The sequence below is a fragment of the Gadus macrocephalus genome, chromosome 11, assembly GCF_031168955.1.
Source record: "Gadus macrocephalus chromosome 11, ASM3116895v1".
Lineage (NCBI taxonomy): Eukaryota > Metazoa > Chordata > Actinopteri > Gadiformes > Gadidae > Gadus > Gadus macrocephalus.
The window spans coordinates 3,524,914-3,539,677 of NC_082392.1; the positions used below are offsets into that span (position 1 = coordinate 3,524,914).

Genomic DNA, 14,764 nt, shown 5'->3' on the forward strand with positions numbered 1-14,764 from the left:
CAAGGTAACATTAAAGGGTTGATGTTATACCACCAGGTGTGAGTGTGATTAGCCATTATAAGCCGTTTGAAAATCGGCTGGTGTCCAGTGTCCACCTCGATTTATGATAGATGGTTCTGTCCACCAGCCTACCCAGTGGACTGTATCAAACGTTCCTGGTTTCGATCATACACCTAGGTGGACACTCCCACAGGAAAAGGCAGATTTCACCCCTTTAAAACACTTACAGCACACAAATGAAGAAACAGAAAGAGAGACGGAGACTCCAGATATTCTACATCGCGCTACGAAGAACCAGGACCCGTCTAAACGGTATTTGACCCCCGTGTCTCTCCTTCCCCGTCCCAGACCCTGCGCGGGTGGGCCGGATGTCCAGGCAGACCTTCCTCCCGTCGGGCATGGGGGGGGTGATCGTGTGCCCGGTGCAGGCGGACCCTCCCCTGCTCTACGTCAACTGGACCAAAGACGGGAACAACATCAACGTGGACAATGTATGTTTGAAGAGAGAAACATGTTTGTACAGACGGTGAAATCAGCGTAGTTGTTTCTAAACATTAACGTCGTGTCCCCGTTTGGCCCGGTGCAGTTCCCCGGCTGGATGGTGAACTCTGAGGGCTCCGTCTTCATCACCACGGCCAACGACAACGCTGTGGGCATGTACACCTGCACCGCCTACAACAGCTACGGCACCATGGGCCGGTCGGACCCCACCCAGGTCATCTTAAAGGTACGCTCAACCCCTCAGCACGGCACCATGGCCATCGGGCCGGTCAGACCCAACCCCAGGGGACGGATGCCTCTCTGAGCAACACCGAGGACAATATGGATCATAATAACACAAGAGATATAATGTCCCAAAATATTAGGGACCGTTTTTTGATTTGCGATATGACATTATGTTTTTTTATGCGCTGTTCGATATTGTGTGGTTTGATGTGTGGGTTGAGGTGCGGGTCAGTGTGTGTCTGTCGATGTTGTTTTTTAAATGAAGGTGGCCAAACAGAACCATAGTCGTGGATGCATATTGACCATAGGCGAAAAACATTATAGCGCCCTCTGCAGGATGGTACCATAATTGTTGAGATTACATTCATTTAGCTAGTTTACGATATATGTACAATATGTTTTTTAACAGTTTTTTTGTATTACGGAGGCAAGGAATCCCGATGCTCGCATGAATCCATTTTCTCCTCCACCCCTAATAAACCCTTGCTGCATCCAGGACCCCCCCGCCTTCAGAGTGACCCCCCGGGCCGAGTACCTCCAGGAGGTGGGCCGGGATCTGATCATCCCCTGTGAGGCTAAAGGGGACCCCGTCCCCAACATCACCTGGAGCAAGGTGGGTTCAGAGAACACCTACACCTACTCACTACTGCTGCTTCCCAGGGTTATCAGGGTTATAACCACGCCCGGGACATCCGTCCTCACATCCCCTAACGTGTGCTGTGGTTCCCAGATCGGACCGCTCCCCCGCTCCCCCTACATGGTGCTGGCCAACGGGTCCCTGCTACTGCAGCCCCTGAGCAAGGACCACCACGGGGGCTGGGAGTGCCTGGCCACCAACCACGTGGCCACGGTCAGCGCCGGAACCCTGGTCATGGCGCTGGGTGAGTGGGATGGACTCCTAACATGGAAAGGCCTCTGATTCAATGAAAAACGAAAAAATAATCGAACCTGAGGAACAGCACCATCTTGTGGTGGAACTGGGGTTATTTCGCCTTTTTTACCCGGATGCCAAATTCAAGGATTTTCAACTAGTCTGGGAACCAGTTGATCTGAGAGCTCAGGTTTTGTTTAATCTGTTATTTGTGTCCGGCTCATCTCCTGCTCAGACCGACGCCTGGCCTGGGTTGAGCCAATCACAACCGTTTATCTAATGTGGGGCGGGTTTAACAGGATGACAGAACAAAGGAGTGCCCTATTGGAGCGATGTTGAGGCAATTTCATAAACAACCAAGATGGCTGCCGCTGATGTGTCACACGTTTTGTCCCTCTGATTGGTTGTAGGTCTGTTCAATGACATTGGATATCCAAAGTTAACTGAGGGGTTCCAGACTGATAAGCCTTTATGAATGGGTCTGACGATGTCAGGCTCACTAAAACCTGCATGATATAACTTTTCCACTGCAGTTATTTTCTCCATTCAATCCTATCTGAACAAACCACTTTCTCAAGAATAAAACGTGCTCATCCACGAGCCAATCCATCCAGGGAATTTATCTCTGTTGACCGTTTTATTTTCCTCCACATTTAAAACTCAAGCCACTAGACTAGAAGGTTAATGGGAAAATGTACGTCATCCAGGTTTTAATTGCTGCTTTTAAATCTGAATCGAAACAGTTGATTTGTGAGGTTTGTGGTTTCGGTTTTGTTTTTTTCACTGCGTACTTTTTCTGCCAAATGTTTTGTCCTTGGATCCATTTCAAAGCGCTGCCTAGTCTAGACTGCTTCTTGTTTGTTATCCCCTCAGGCACTAGCCCCCATGCCGTCACCACAGTCTTCGTCACGGCCGAGATAAACCAGGCCAACGTGTCCTGGGTGGCCGGCTTCGACGGGGGATTCTCCCAGAAGTTCACCGTCTGGTCCGTAGTCTACACCACATGTCTGCGACTCTGCCTTTACGGATCTGTCGTTGACGTTGTACTATACTGACGCACCGTATCCTCCGATCTCTACCAGGGTCAAGCAGGCATCCAGAGGCAAACACGAATGGGCCTCTTTGCCCGTGCCCACCTCCAAGGACAACCTGCTGGTGACGGGTCTGCTAGCCGCCACCAACTACCAGTTCAGCGTCCTGCCCCAAAACAAACTGGGCTCCGGGCCCTTCAGTGAAATCGTCTCAGTGCGAACCCAAGGTCGGTACCCCAGCGAGACACGGCTCATACGACTCTTCATCCACGTCGTTAGCCTCTGTGCTTGAACCTCCCGAGTGACCTCACCCCAGTCTCCCCCACCACAGCGGTGCCGACCGAAGCCCCCCTGGTGGTCCTCTCCCTGCCCGGGCCCGACCCCCCCACCCTCCTCCTGGCCAACCGGACGGACCAGGGGGTCCTGCTGCAGTGGGCCCCCCCGGAGGCTCCGGCCTCGCCGCTGACGGGCTACGTGCTCCAGGGCCGCCGGGAGCAGGGCCAGTGGGTCGTCCTGAGGGGCGACGTGGGGGCCGGCCAGACGGACATGCTGGTGCAAGGCCTGCTCAGGGTGAGCCTAGCTCTTGTTTATCGTCGTTAGCCTCGTAGCGTAATTGCCTGAGTCGTATTTTGGCCAGATTGTGATATCTAACCCAACTGCTGATTCACTGTGCCACATTGGATACATCCTAAGCCAACCAGAGTGCTTTTTACATTCCATGATCACTATCTGCCTAAGTCATCTATGTGACTTGTATAAAGACTTAATACAAGATGAACCTTAATATATGACTTCAGGCGATAATGCTCTGAACATTATACTACACACACGCATGTTTCATCTTTCAACGTTTTATGCCTTTTTTTGTTTGAATTATATTTATGCTAGCATGGAACTTGAACTCCCTAATGGGTATTGTGTTTTGTTGAGGGTGTTTAATCCTTCATACCTCGCTCTCGCTCTCTCTCTCGCTCTCTCTCTGTTGTCTTTCTCATGCAGGACTCGAGTTATGACCTGAGGCTTTTGTCTCGCAGCCTCAAGATCCTAAGTGTGCCCAGTGAGTCTGTCAACGTGTCGACCGCAGGTAAAGTGTTTACAACGGCACCAAACATTGTCAACAAATACACATCCTTTCATCGCGGTTCAGCCTTTCATATAGGGGAGTATGTTTATGCAACCATGACATTGGTCAGTTTTTTATATTTATATTTGTTTATATATCTTGTTTTTTATATGTATATTTATATGTAGGCCTATATATAAAATAGAGTAACAATTATTCTCAAAACCGCTTCTCATTCCAAATTAATAAATATAATTCTTTACGCAAATTATATTCATTCAAAAATAATATTCTAATATTCCTTTTTTCCTTTTTAGGGGATTTTTAAAAATTAAAAGAGGTTGTAGAATTTGTGTAAATGATTTTCAGAATTATTTACACAAATTATTATAACAAAAAAGGGTTAGGGTTATTTTTATTGAGAAGCTTTTTGGGGAATAATTGTTACTCTATTATGTATACAATTATATATATAAATATACATTTAAAAATTGGCAGAATACAAATCTTCTTCTGCTGACTCACAGGAATGGAGATGTACCCGATACGTGCCAGCTTCCTGGAGTACGTTCCTCAGTCGCTGCTGGCCGGTGTGGTCGGTGGAGTGTGCTTCCTGTTCATGGCCATCATCCTGGCCTTGGTGACGGCCTGTTTCATGAGCCACAGGCGGCAGAAACGGCGCATCAAGAGGAGACAGGGTAAAGACAAGAATCATGGAGAAATGTTGATGTCCCTTCTATTGAACCATGTTGTGTTATGTGTACAACATCATGGTGTAGTATGGTGTACTCTAAACAAACACTTTGCATTCTCAGATCTCCACTCGGTCTTCCATAGGACCACATCTCCAGAGTACGTATCAAGAACCATATCAAACAAATATACACTCACGGAAATATGAGCATTGTTTATGTCCGCACAGCCCATGCTGGCTGCAGGTCTTCCTGCCGCTAATCGTCCAATGTCTCTCATCCCGTGTCCAGAAACCGCCGTCCTCCCCGAAGCCCCGACAGCATCCTCAAGTTGAAGCTCTGCCCCGCGCTGCCCTTCTTCCCCAGCTCGTCCGTTTCGCAGTCGGACCGCTCCACGTTCGACAAAGGCAGCCGTGGAGAGTACCAGGACCAGAAGAAACAGCTCCTGTCCAACGCCTCCCCGCCTCCCCACTACACCCTCTTCGAGAGCCACCTCGGGTGTCAGGCGCCCTCGTCCGCCGGTCTGGAGTCCATCTGCCGAGGTCCAGACGGACGCTTTCTGGTCCAGCCCCTGCCCGAGGGCTCCAGTTCCCCCACCGATGAGAACATGAAGAACGTCATCGTGCAGTGCAACGGCGGGGCCAGCGCCGCGGGGAGCAACCGGACGTCCTTCAGGGACTCCCCCAAGTCCAGCATCCTGAGCTCGGAGAAGGAGGAGAGGAAAGACTCGCCCCTCACCGTGGACGTGGCCGAGCTGAGCCGGCCTCCCTCCTCTCCGGGCAGAGTGAAGGCCATGGCGCGGAACTTCTCCCGACACGGCTGCTTCTACTCTGACGATGAGCAGGGCTCGGAGGCCCTCCTGGAGAGAGCCAGTTTCTACTCGGACAACAGTGAGATGAGAACCAACGGATCGACGAGGCGGCACTGCCTTCCGGCCAACGCCGATGACCTCCTCCCTGGTCTCGGCAGGAGAGCGTTGGGACTGGAAAGGGATGCGGACCAGCCGTGCCACTCACGCTATCAGCCTATGGAGAGGGAGAGCCAGCTGACCGACGCAAGCACGCTGGTCTCGAGACTTGACAGTGAACTGGAGGAGGACAGTATGGCCAAGTGTCTCAAGCTGGCCAAAGAGAGGCAGGAGATGGAGGAGCAGCTAAAGGCCTACACAGGTAGCCAGAGGACTAAGGGATGGGCAGGGGGAGATGCTCAGTCTGGTAGGGCCAACAGAGATGTGCCTGTGTCAGAAGAGGACTCTGTGTGGAAACTACAGGACGTTACCCTCAGACAAAAGCACCGTCCCACTGGCCAGACGAACCGGGTTTCCGACTTCAGGAAGGCCTGCTATTTCGGAGGCACAAGCAGCCCAATGGATAGGCTCCCCTCCTCCCACATACAGTGGGACATAAGCCCTGTTACTTCTGCAACCAGCATTGTTCCTGTGCGAAGCCCGCGAGATACCGCTCAGCGAGGACCTTATTCTCCCACCCAGGGCGTTCATGAAACTACGGAGGACTCTCTGGCGGATGAATCCTCGCACTCCCCGGCCACGCAGAACACATCCCTGCACATGCTCTCGTCTAGCTTTGCCTCTGAAAGCTCCCCCATCCCCTGTCTGGGCACCACAAGAAGAGGCAGGTCACGAAGCCCCAACAGGGAGGCTGATTTAGAAGACCCCAGAAGGTCCCTTGCTGATGAGGGCTGGACGAATCAGAGGCAGGGGGCTGTGAGGTCCAAAACACCCACAGAGCACTGGAATGCCGCACAAGGAGCTTCCCCTGCCGAGCGAGAGATCAGGTCCACCCCAGCAGCTCCTGCTCTGCCTTACGCGGCTGCTGCTGCGCTGTACAGTCGGTCGGACGCGATGGACGTCACTGACAGGAAGGAATCCGGTTCCTCACGTTATTTGTCTTCATCCTATGAACACAGTGAGCGAGGTGCACAGGCCAATCTCAGAGAAGACCACGGAAAGCGTCTGCACCTTAGTTCAGGGTTTAACACAGATTTGGAGAAGGAGGGAGTGAGAGCACGTTCCCGGAGGAGTGATAAGTGTCTTTTCTCGGAAAGTCCAAGCGTAATTTCTCCGTTAACGATTGTAGAGGAGTGTGAGAGTGACCAGTCACACTTCTCTGTCCCTAGAATGTCTGATGTCTTCAATGTGAGGCGCTCAGCCTCGCCTGTTCAAAAGTCCCCAGTGCAGACAAGTGCCATTCTGGAATATCTGAGCCTTCCCGGTTTCATTGAAATGAGCGTAGATGAACCCGCGGAGGAAACTGAACTTGCGGACACCAGCAGAAAAAGTTCAGAACTTAAGTCTGTGGTGGTTAAGCCAGATGTAGTCCCTAGGAACTGGGAGGTCCATTGTAAGGACAACCCGGACACAAAACCAATCCACAAGGCAGTGTCGTTTGTGGATGACGTACGGCCTGTGAACGCAGCCGAGGCAAGCTTAGATGCAAATAGAAAACCTGACTCTAGATACTCAAATCATTCCGAAGCCAGGGATTCAACCCTCAAAGGGCGAACTTTGGGTAGGTCTAAATCGCAATCGCCAAATCCGGAAAAAACAAGCAAACAGCTGTACTATGAGAAATCACTGCTTATTTTTGGGAAAAGAAACAAAAGCCCGGAGCAACCGCAGTCTAGGCTCGCCTCCAGTTCACACACGTTGTTGAATGCAGCTAAGGGTGTGGCAGATATCGTCTCAAGGCACTCGCAGAGTTTTGTAGAAGGCTATCACTCAGTCCCAAAACCTTCTGAAAGACACCCTATCCCAGTACAACCAGAAAGACACACTGTCCCAGAACTACCTGAGAGGTACTCTATTCCGTTACAACGTGAAAGACACACTGTCCCAGAACCACCTGAGAGGTACTCTATTCCGTTACCACGTGAAAGACACACTGCCCCAGAACCCCCTGAAAGGTACTCTATTCCGTTACCACGTGAAAGGCATGCTGTCTCAGAACCACCAGAACGATACTCTATCCCCTTAGCACATGAAAGGCACACGGTACCGGATCCACCTGAAAGACATTCTTCCAAGAGAATCAACAATAACAATATTGCATCGCGAATCTGTCAAGCTCCTGTGCCGTTCCTCAAGAAGTCATTGAGCATAGGCCCCTGTAGGACTCTGTCGGGCATGGCACACCCTCGTCCTTTCTTAAAGAAATCCATCAGTTTACAAAGATGGGAGCACTTTGAGAGCCCGATGGCGTACATCTCGGAGAGGTGCTACTGGGACGAGTTCCCCCACCCTGACGTCCGACTCAAGTCCTGCAGTCTGGGTCGCGCTCCATCCTACCTTCACCGACCGGGCCCCACCTGGACGGAGTATGTTCCACCCAGGCGCCCGAGCTTTGAGAACTTGGAAAGGGTTCACCCCTCCCAAAGACCTCCAGCTAACTCTCCATACCTCAACTACCCCATGTACCCGCCCAGGTCCGCCTCGGTCCATGCTAGGATGGAACCCTCAGATCCGCGCAGGCAGACTACCGTTTTCCCGGAGGTCTCCAGGTGGCCCGTCTCATACCAGGAAAACATGAGAGCCGCTCCGCTTAAATACGTCCCCATGTCCATCCCGCCACCGCAGCCCCCGTACAGACACTTTCCCAGAGTGGAACCGGTGCGAGCCGTCGACCCCAGGACGGGCCCCTCTCGGTCCTTCCTACCCAGAGGTAACAGCTGGCCCACCCCACACCCTGCGCCCCTGCCAGCAGGGCAGTCGGACGGCCAGCGAGAGACGGTGGAGCGGCCGCTGACGAGGGCGGGGGATAACCCTGACTATCGGGAATCACGGGCGGGGGGCCGGACCAGCTACGCCAGCCAGAGCAGCGGCAGGGGCAGCGCCGGCTTCCTTCGCCAGTCCCTGTCCATCACGCCCACGCTGCTCAGCTCCCCGGAGACGACGGAGGAGAGCGAGCGACCCAGAGCTCCTACAGACCGGCGTGAGAGACGAGCGAAAAGGTGAAACAACACCGCACCCGACCCATAGCAGCAGCAGACCCCTCTGGAGTCGTCCTAAGGGCTGACGGGTTCCGTTTATGTTGCCATAATTTTTCTTGCATTTAACACATTCCCCTTTTTTCAGTTGTTCAGAACTCATTTGTGGTGTTGTCGTCGTTTTCTGCCCTGTTCTCACCCAACGTGTTGTGTTGTGTCTGTCACTAGAAGGAACACATCAGTAGATGAGAGTTATGAGTGGGACTCTGTGGATCCCGGCGTGGATGCCGAGGTTCTGGAGGCCATGAGCTGTGATCGGTCACCGATGGGGGCAGGCACCGACAGGGGGGTGTTCAGCTACGATCAGACTCATGGCCCCCAGGACCGGAAAAGACAAGGTGAGCCTCGCAGTGCAAGTGACCCGGTTGTTCTGCTTATTAATCGCTCCCCTCGTTCCGCATGTGAGTGTCGTGCTTCATGGTGCTGCTGCATGTCCCTCTGTGCCGTGGTTGGTTGTGAACATTGTCACGTGGTCGTGCCCCATCCATGCATCACCTCTCGCTCACCCCTCCCCCAGGCCCTCCATCCTCACTCAGCCCGCCAGCCTCCGACCCCAGCGGCCGCGACGCCTACGGCCACCCCTTAAGTGAGGCGCGCTTCAAGGCCCTCCGCCTGGAGTACCAGGAGTACATGCAGGCTCTGGAGTCCACCGGTCCCCGCCAAGCCCGCCTCACCTCGGACCCCGAGTCAGACTCTGACTCCGGCTCCGCCCTGCTCTAGCTGCCCACCCTGGTCCGTCCCCTCCCCCCCCCCAACAGACCCACCCTCTCACCACCCCTCTCCTTGCACGTCTTCCCCGTGTCCCTGTAACCAGCATGCTATGTTTACATTGTTGTTGTGTCGGTGTCTTTGTGGATATCAAGTGTATGCGTAGAGATGGTTTGAATGGTGCTCGTTGGATCACAAGTGTTTCCCAGTCGAGTTGACTCGTGTGTTTTTCCCTCTGTTTTACAGGGACTTCTGAAAAACCAACCAAATAGCCATTGTTTCATTGCTCAGACGACAACTGAATCGCAGGACTTCACATCTCAGCCCAGCTATTTGTTGTGACCTTTTATGCTGCCTTTTTATTGCCGAAATCGAAACTATATTACCTCTAATTTATGCTTTGTTGCTGACAAAGTCCAAGTTATTCTTTCGATTTACAAGATGCATTTCTACCCCTCACTGCTATCATCAATCGCGATGCAACAGTGCGGAAGAATGGATCAGTATTTTTCACCCACGGCATTACTCTCCGATGCCTTTAGATATATATTTGATTTCATGTTTCACAAGAAGCTGGTAGCTTTGTTTCTTGTGCCATTTGGGCCACATTGACAATCATATACAGAGGGCCCTTTAAAAAAAGACAAGTCCACCTCCTAAACTGGATTTTCTAACAAAATGCTTTCTAAAAGCACTTAGATGCAGTTCTGTACCTCTGGAAAATGCTGTTTTTTGTGTAAAATGAATTGATCCAACGCAAATATTGTAAAATAACTGCATCTGCGATGATGTACGTGTTTCTGATCTAATGGCAATGGATTTATTCTGTCATGAACCTTTACTTTTTATAAATGATACACAATAACAAGATACAAATATTTGGCAATGAAATAGAATCATTCACAATTTGATCTTCAATAATAGACAGTAATAATTTAAGATTTTTAAAAAATATTGTCTGTTTCACCTTTTAACCGTCTGTGACCTCTTCCCGCATTAATTAAACGGTCCCCTAGAAATACATAACACCTGTATTATTTTGATTAAAGAATGTACAAATGTTTTTACCCGGGCACTGTAGAGACCCTATGTACAGAGATGTGTGTATCCTGACAGTAACTCTCCCTGTCCTTGTAAATATTCAGCAATTTGTCAGAAGAGAAAACATAATTTTATTCCATCTTAACTGTTATATGAAATATGAAACTTGAACATCTGAACGATTTCTTCTGAAACATATGGGAAATACTATGGCCTTACCTTTTATTAAACATACAGAGGCAACTGTCAATTGAAAAATTATTCTAAAAGGAAACCATATTATTTGAATGTTTATGATAACTTTTTGATGCATTTGCATGATTGATGGTTTATTGTGGATTTTCTTGTATTTATTGCGATGGTTTAAGGAGGCAAACAATGTTTACAATGTACTCTACTGTTCAAAGAAAACACTGTAAGAATATGTTTGGTTGAGTTTTTGAAGTCTCCATCATAACTTGAATGATTTTGTAGCCTCTCCCCTTTGCCTTTTTATTATTTGCGATGACAAAAATGTACTTTCGAAGCCTACTTTATTTGATGGACATCCGTGACCAGGAGTAATTTTGTTAAATGAAATACATTATTTGATATACTGTTCAGGAATACATTTTTACATTGTACTGAATCTGATCCACCAAGAAATGTTCACTTGGAGCAGATATTTCTAGTTATGCATATTTTGGATGTTTTGTACAAACTGGAAAGTTTTATATTCTGTCACCTGGCTGTTTTGTTATTTTTTTTGTACATGTTATAGCAAATAAAGTTCCTTATATTGAACACGGCAGACTCAGACGCGTGTGTGTGTGTGTGTGTGTGTGTGTGTGTGTGTGTGTGTGTGTGTGTGTGTGTGTGTGTGTGTCTGTGTGTGTGTGTGTGTGTGTGTGTGTGTGTGTGAAACATGACAAAAGTGGCTTGATTTTCAACGGAAGCCTTTATACCAATAGTCATTTCATGAACATTCACAGGAATATACTATTTCAACTCTAACATCAAGACGCTAAAATCATTCTCCACACTACCCAGTTTAATCATATTCCAAATAGCCAATAACAATTTGAGTAGCTTGTTGAAAATCCAGGGCTCATCGATGCCATCTGCATTTGACTTATCTCCCTAAATGCAGGCCTCTTCTCGTCTGAGCTTACTGGGTGGACATGCGCAGTACGTGCTTGACCATGTTTCCGATGCCATCGAAGATGTAATGGTAGTGGTACTCTGTCTCCCACATGAAGGAAGGGGTGCTGATGACCTTGTTCTTCTCGTCCACATAGGCCTCGTGATGCAGCGATAGTCAAGGTCAACGCATGGAACTATGAGATATATTATGAGATGTATATTTCTGAGAGCAGAAAATGCACAGCATGACGTAACAAAGCATTTGGCCCCTAAAGCCCAACACTGTAACTCACGGTTCAACCAGGGTTGAATTGAGTCTACAATTGCATTGAGCAATTCACTGAGAGACACCGAAAATGTACCAGTTAATTGTCGTTTTCCTTTAAGAAACAAGCCTGCCATATTGCTCATGGGCCAGGGCAGTGTCGCAAGTAGCACCAGCCACACCAGCAAGATCCCGGGCCAGAAACACTGACTCGGTCGGTAGCCTGCTACTCTGGCTGGCAATGGGCCGTGCCACCATCTGTCCCACTGACCCCGACCAAGCAAGCCACCGGCCTGCTGACTCAGGGACATTAAGCAGCGACAGAGACTTGTGTCTGGGGCCGGCTTATTGCAGCCAAGAGCCGCACACTGTGTCCGGGGCCCTCGAAGGGCTGCATACGAATACCACTCACTTACAAGCTTACGGTCGGTCAAGGACATTTAGATTCAGATTCAGATTCAGAGTTTCTTTTAGGAGTTTGGTTTCAAAGGATATGTATGGCTCACGGACGGTGTGTCGGGCCCCCATGCCCTTCACAGCCTGCACCATGCTGGTGTGGGGCCAGTTGCCCCAGCGGGAGCTCTCGTCCTTCTCGTAGCCCATGGTCACCTCGATGCCGGGCAGCGCCTTGCAGGCTAGCATGGGGGCCATGCTGGAGAGGCTGGGGGACGAAACACGTTCACCGTGAAGGATGAAGATAAGAATAAGAAAACCTCTTTCTGGAAACACATCCAGCAACCAGCATTGAGGGGAGTCGATGTGTTAAAAAGATAATTTGTATGAAGCCACTTTTTGACAACTTGCCTGGGAAAACATGTTCCCATGTTATTGCACATTATTATGGCTTACACTTATATCCATTTTTGTTTTAATAACCCTGAAATCTTGGAAGATCCTAATGATTTTAAACAGTAATTTAGAGTTTGTGATTTTTTTTAATAATACAAATATATAAATATCCAGTTACATTGATACTTATTATGTGTTACAATCAAACTTGGACCAAGGAGCTTTTCACTGCTTCTCTCTCCATCAGAAGAAGGGAACTGCCAACTCCCAGAGCTGGCAGTGGGTATAAGGTCATTACAATCATGCAGTGTCCGCCTAAATACAGAAGACATTAAGCCTGGTTGAGCTAAAGTCTCTTGGGATCCTGGCTCAGAACTACGCTGGTTTTTGGGTGAAGTGATTTTGGCTTAGCTGGTTTCCGATCCCTTGTACCATTTCAACAGAAAGACTTTTTCCCAGTAGGATGTCATCGGCAGGCCCTTAGGCACACTGACCCCGCTGCCTTACCTGGCACTAGGTGTGCCTCGGAAGCTTTGAAATGACCTACTTATGATCCCTGCCTGGTCAGGAGAAGGGCACTATAAGAAGAGGTTATCTCGGGTAAGTGGGCCTTTGTCATTTCAACTCAAAGAAACACAACAATCTTTAAATGTAAAACATTTGCAAAAACAATGATATACTGCCTCAATCAAATCCTCAGGCCCCTACGCAGTATTAGCTGTAAGTTAGAATCCTGTCGTATCTCTAATGGTGAGAATGATTCACAGGGGATTAACATGCGTTGAGCACTGCCTACCCGATGGGCTTGCGGTTGCGGTGGAACTCCTTCAGCACTCTGTCCACATCGCTGTGGAGTTTGCAGTCCTTCCCCTCCTTCACAAAGGAAGAGCTGAGGAATGCATAGCACTGGTCAGCTCATCGTAATATTAGTCCACTGTAGCAAACACTCAAACTTTAGCTTGATATATATACATATATATATAGATAAAAAGAGAGAGCGAGAGAGAGAGAGCGAGAGAGAGCGAGAGAGCGAGAGCGAGAGAGCGAGAGAGAGAGAGAGAGAGAGAGAGAGAGAGAGAGAGAGAGAGAGCGCCCTAATTTATTTAAATGTTTTGCGTCAGACAAAAAAAAAACGTCACCTTTTGATAACATTAGAATACTATGCACAACTGCATGCGTTTTTACAAAATCAAACAGAACCAGGCCCTCCAAGGAACCCCTCATGTCTCACAGGTTTTTGGTGATGCCGTGGCCACCGGGGAAGATGATCGCATCAAAGGAGCTGGCGTCCAGCTTGGACAGATCCTGCATCTGCATCTGTCCCTGGCCATGGCTGAAACGCGCAGCCTCCACCATCATGTTCCTACGCAAGGGCCAGAAGTAATCATATATACTGTGTTTTGTAATTAATCGAGGAAAACGTCAACATTTAGATCATTGGCCGTACTACACTCCTTTGTAATGTTATTCTTTTTTTTTTATGTAAAATTGTCTATGTGGCCTAAAACAAGCGAGGCCTACCTGTTCTCTCCAGACGCAGGCTGCTTTTTCATGTGGTCGATCACATTCATCTGCTGCTGGTTGGGGGCGAACATCTGGAAGCGCGCCCCGTTGCGGCTCAGGTGATACATTGTGCTGCAAAACAATCTTACTGTTATCTTTGGTTATCTAGGATGCTGTAGAACTCAATAACTTGGTAACGGGTATGGTACTCACTATACGGCCTCGTGCACATCAGTGCCGTCCCACCAGCCACATCCTGAGAACACCTGAAGTAGAAGTGGATGTGGTTTAAAAAATATATAAAATCCCATGGCACCTGATACCAGTATGCAGCCTACTTCCCATCTTGATCTAGTACACTCACCACTGCGATGTTGGTGTTCCCCCAGTTGCCGTAGTCTCCTTGGTGCACGAAGCATGCAGGCTGACGTGCGAGCACGTTCAGGGTCTGTTTCGACAGGATGGCCCGGCTGGCAATCATGGCTGAGCGCTGACTTTTAGAGTTTAAAAGTCTCTGGGTGGATGGTGGAAGCCTGGCTGGAGGCGTTGGATTGCAATGGAGCTAACATCCTTGATCGGTCGAGTCTGTACTTATACCTCTGGCCAAGTGACGTTGTCACAGCCTATGGAATCATGGTCCAGACTTTCGAGGATCAGTCTTGACTTCTTTGACCAGCTTGACCCGCGTCCTTCCTTTACTCCCCCCCCTCCGCTCTATTAATCACTTGTTTGGTCCTCCGATTAAAAATGATTAGCTAACCTTTGTTTGGTTGAAAATGTGCATCATCGCTTTTGTTGCAAAGGTCCACCAAAAACAATGCATATGCAAACAAATGTTTGCTTATTTATTTATTACGTCCTTATCCTATTCTATTTTTACTCAAGCGTATTCTGTGTATATGCGTATCAATGCAAGACTGCTGGCGTGTTCATTCTGAAAATGTGTCATCG

General features: G+C 49.1%; 2 protein-coding genes across 6 annotated transcripts in view; one reads left to right on the plus strand and one right to left on the minus strand.

Moving 5' to 3' along the window:
- Positions 1 to 10,917, plus strand: part of igsf9b (immunoglobulin superfamily, member 9b) — a 33,116-nt gene extending 22,199 nt beyond the window's left edge. The window contains exons 9-23 of one of the 5 annotated variants that reach the window (XM_060065442.1): positions 349 to 491; positions 587 to 727; positions 1,223 to 1,339; positions 1,457 to 1,607; positions 2,471 to 2,582; positions 2,680 to 2,855; positions 2,945 to 3,198; positions 3,628 to 3,712; positions 4,219 to 4,389; positions 4,507 to 4,543; positions 4,675 to 7,190; positions 7,245 to 8,349; positions 8,554 to 8,723; positions 8,903 to 9,117; positions 9,340 to 10,917. In XM_060065442.1, the coding sequence (XP_059921425.1) occupies positions 349 to 491; positions 587 to 727; positions 1,223 to 1,339; positions 1,457 to 1,607; positions 2,471 to 2,582; positions 2,680 to 2,855; positions 2,945 to 3,198; positions 3,628 to 3,712; positions 4,219 to 4,389; positions 4,507 to 4,543; positions 4,675 to 7,190; positions 7,245 to 8,349; positions 8,554 to 8,723; positions 8,903 to 9,105 (5,381 nt within the window). In that variant the 3' untranslated portion in view covers positions 9,106 to 9,117; positions 9,340 to 10,917. Of the gene's footprint in view, positions 1 to 348; positions 492 to 586; positions 728 to 1,222; positions 1,340 to 1,456; positions 1,608 to 2,470; positions 2,583 to 2,679; positions 2,856 to 2,944; positions 3,199 to 3,627; positions 3,713 to 4,218; positions 4,390 to 4,506; positions 4,544 to 4,674; positions 8,350 to 8,553; positions 8,724 to 8,902; positions 9,118 to 9,339 lie in introns of all 5 variants that reach the window. The other 4 variants (XM_060065440.1, XM_060065441.1, XM_060065443.1 and 1 more) reach the window with 4 other exon arrangements.
- Positions 10,918 to 11,052: 135 nt separating this feature from the next.
- gatd3l (glutamine amidotransferase class 1 domain containing 3, like) lies at positions 11,053 to 14,408 on the minus strand. Its single transcript, XM_060065447.1, has 7 exons — positions 14,178 to 14,408; positions 14,027 to 14,079; positions 13,832 to 13,945; positions 13,542 to 13,673; positions 13,107 to 13,199; positions 12,017 to 12,182; positions 11,053 to 11,416 (listed from the first exon to the last, which is right to left on the minus strand). Exons 1-7 carry the CDS (start codon positions 14,292 to 14,294, stop codon positions 11,282 to 11,284), a joined length of 810 nt encoding a protein of 269 aa, XP_059921430.1. The 5' UTR covers positions 14,295 to 14,408; the 3' UTR covers positions 11,053 to 11,281.
- Positions 14,409 to 14,764: the final 356 nt, after the last annotated feature.

Coding starts and splice junctions, on each gene's coding strand:
- gatd3l (XM_060065447.1), bottom strand. CDS start 14,294: ATGATTGCCAGCCGGGCCATCCTGTCGAAACAGACCCTGAACGTGCTC. Junction 13,946..14,026: donor GATGTGCACGAGGCCGTATA/GTGAGTACCATA, acceptor ATTGTTTTGCAG/CACAATGTATCACCTGAGCC. Junction 13,674..13,831: donor CCTGCGTCTGGAGAGAACAG/GTAGGCCTCGCT, acceptor GCCCTTGCGTAG/GAACATGATGGTGGAGGCTG.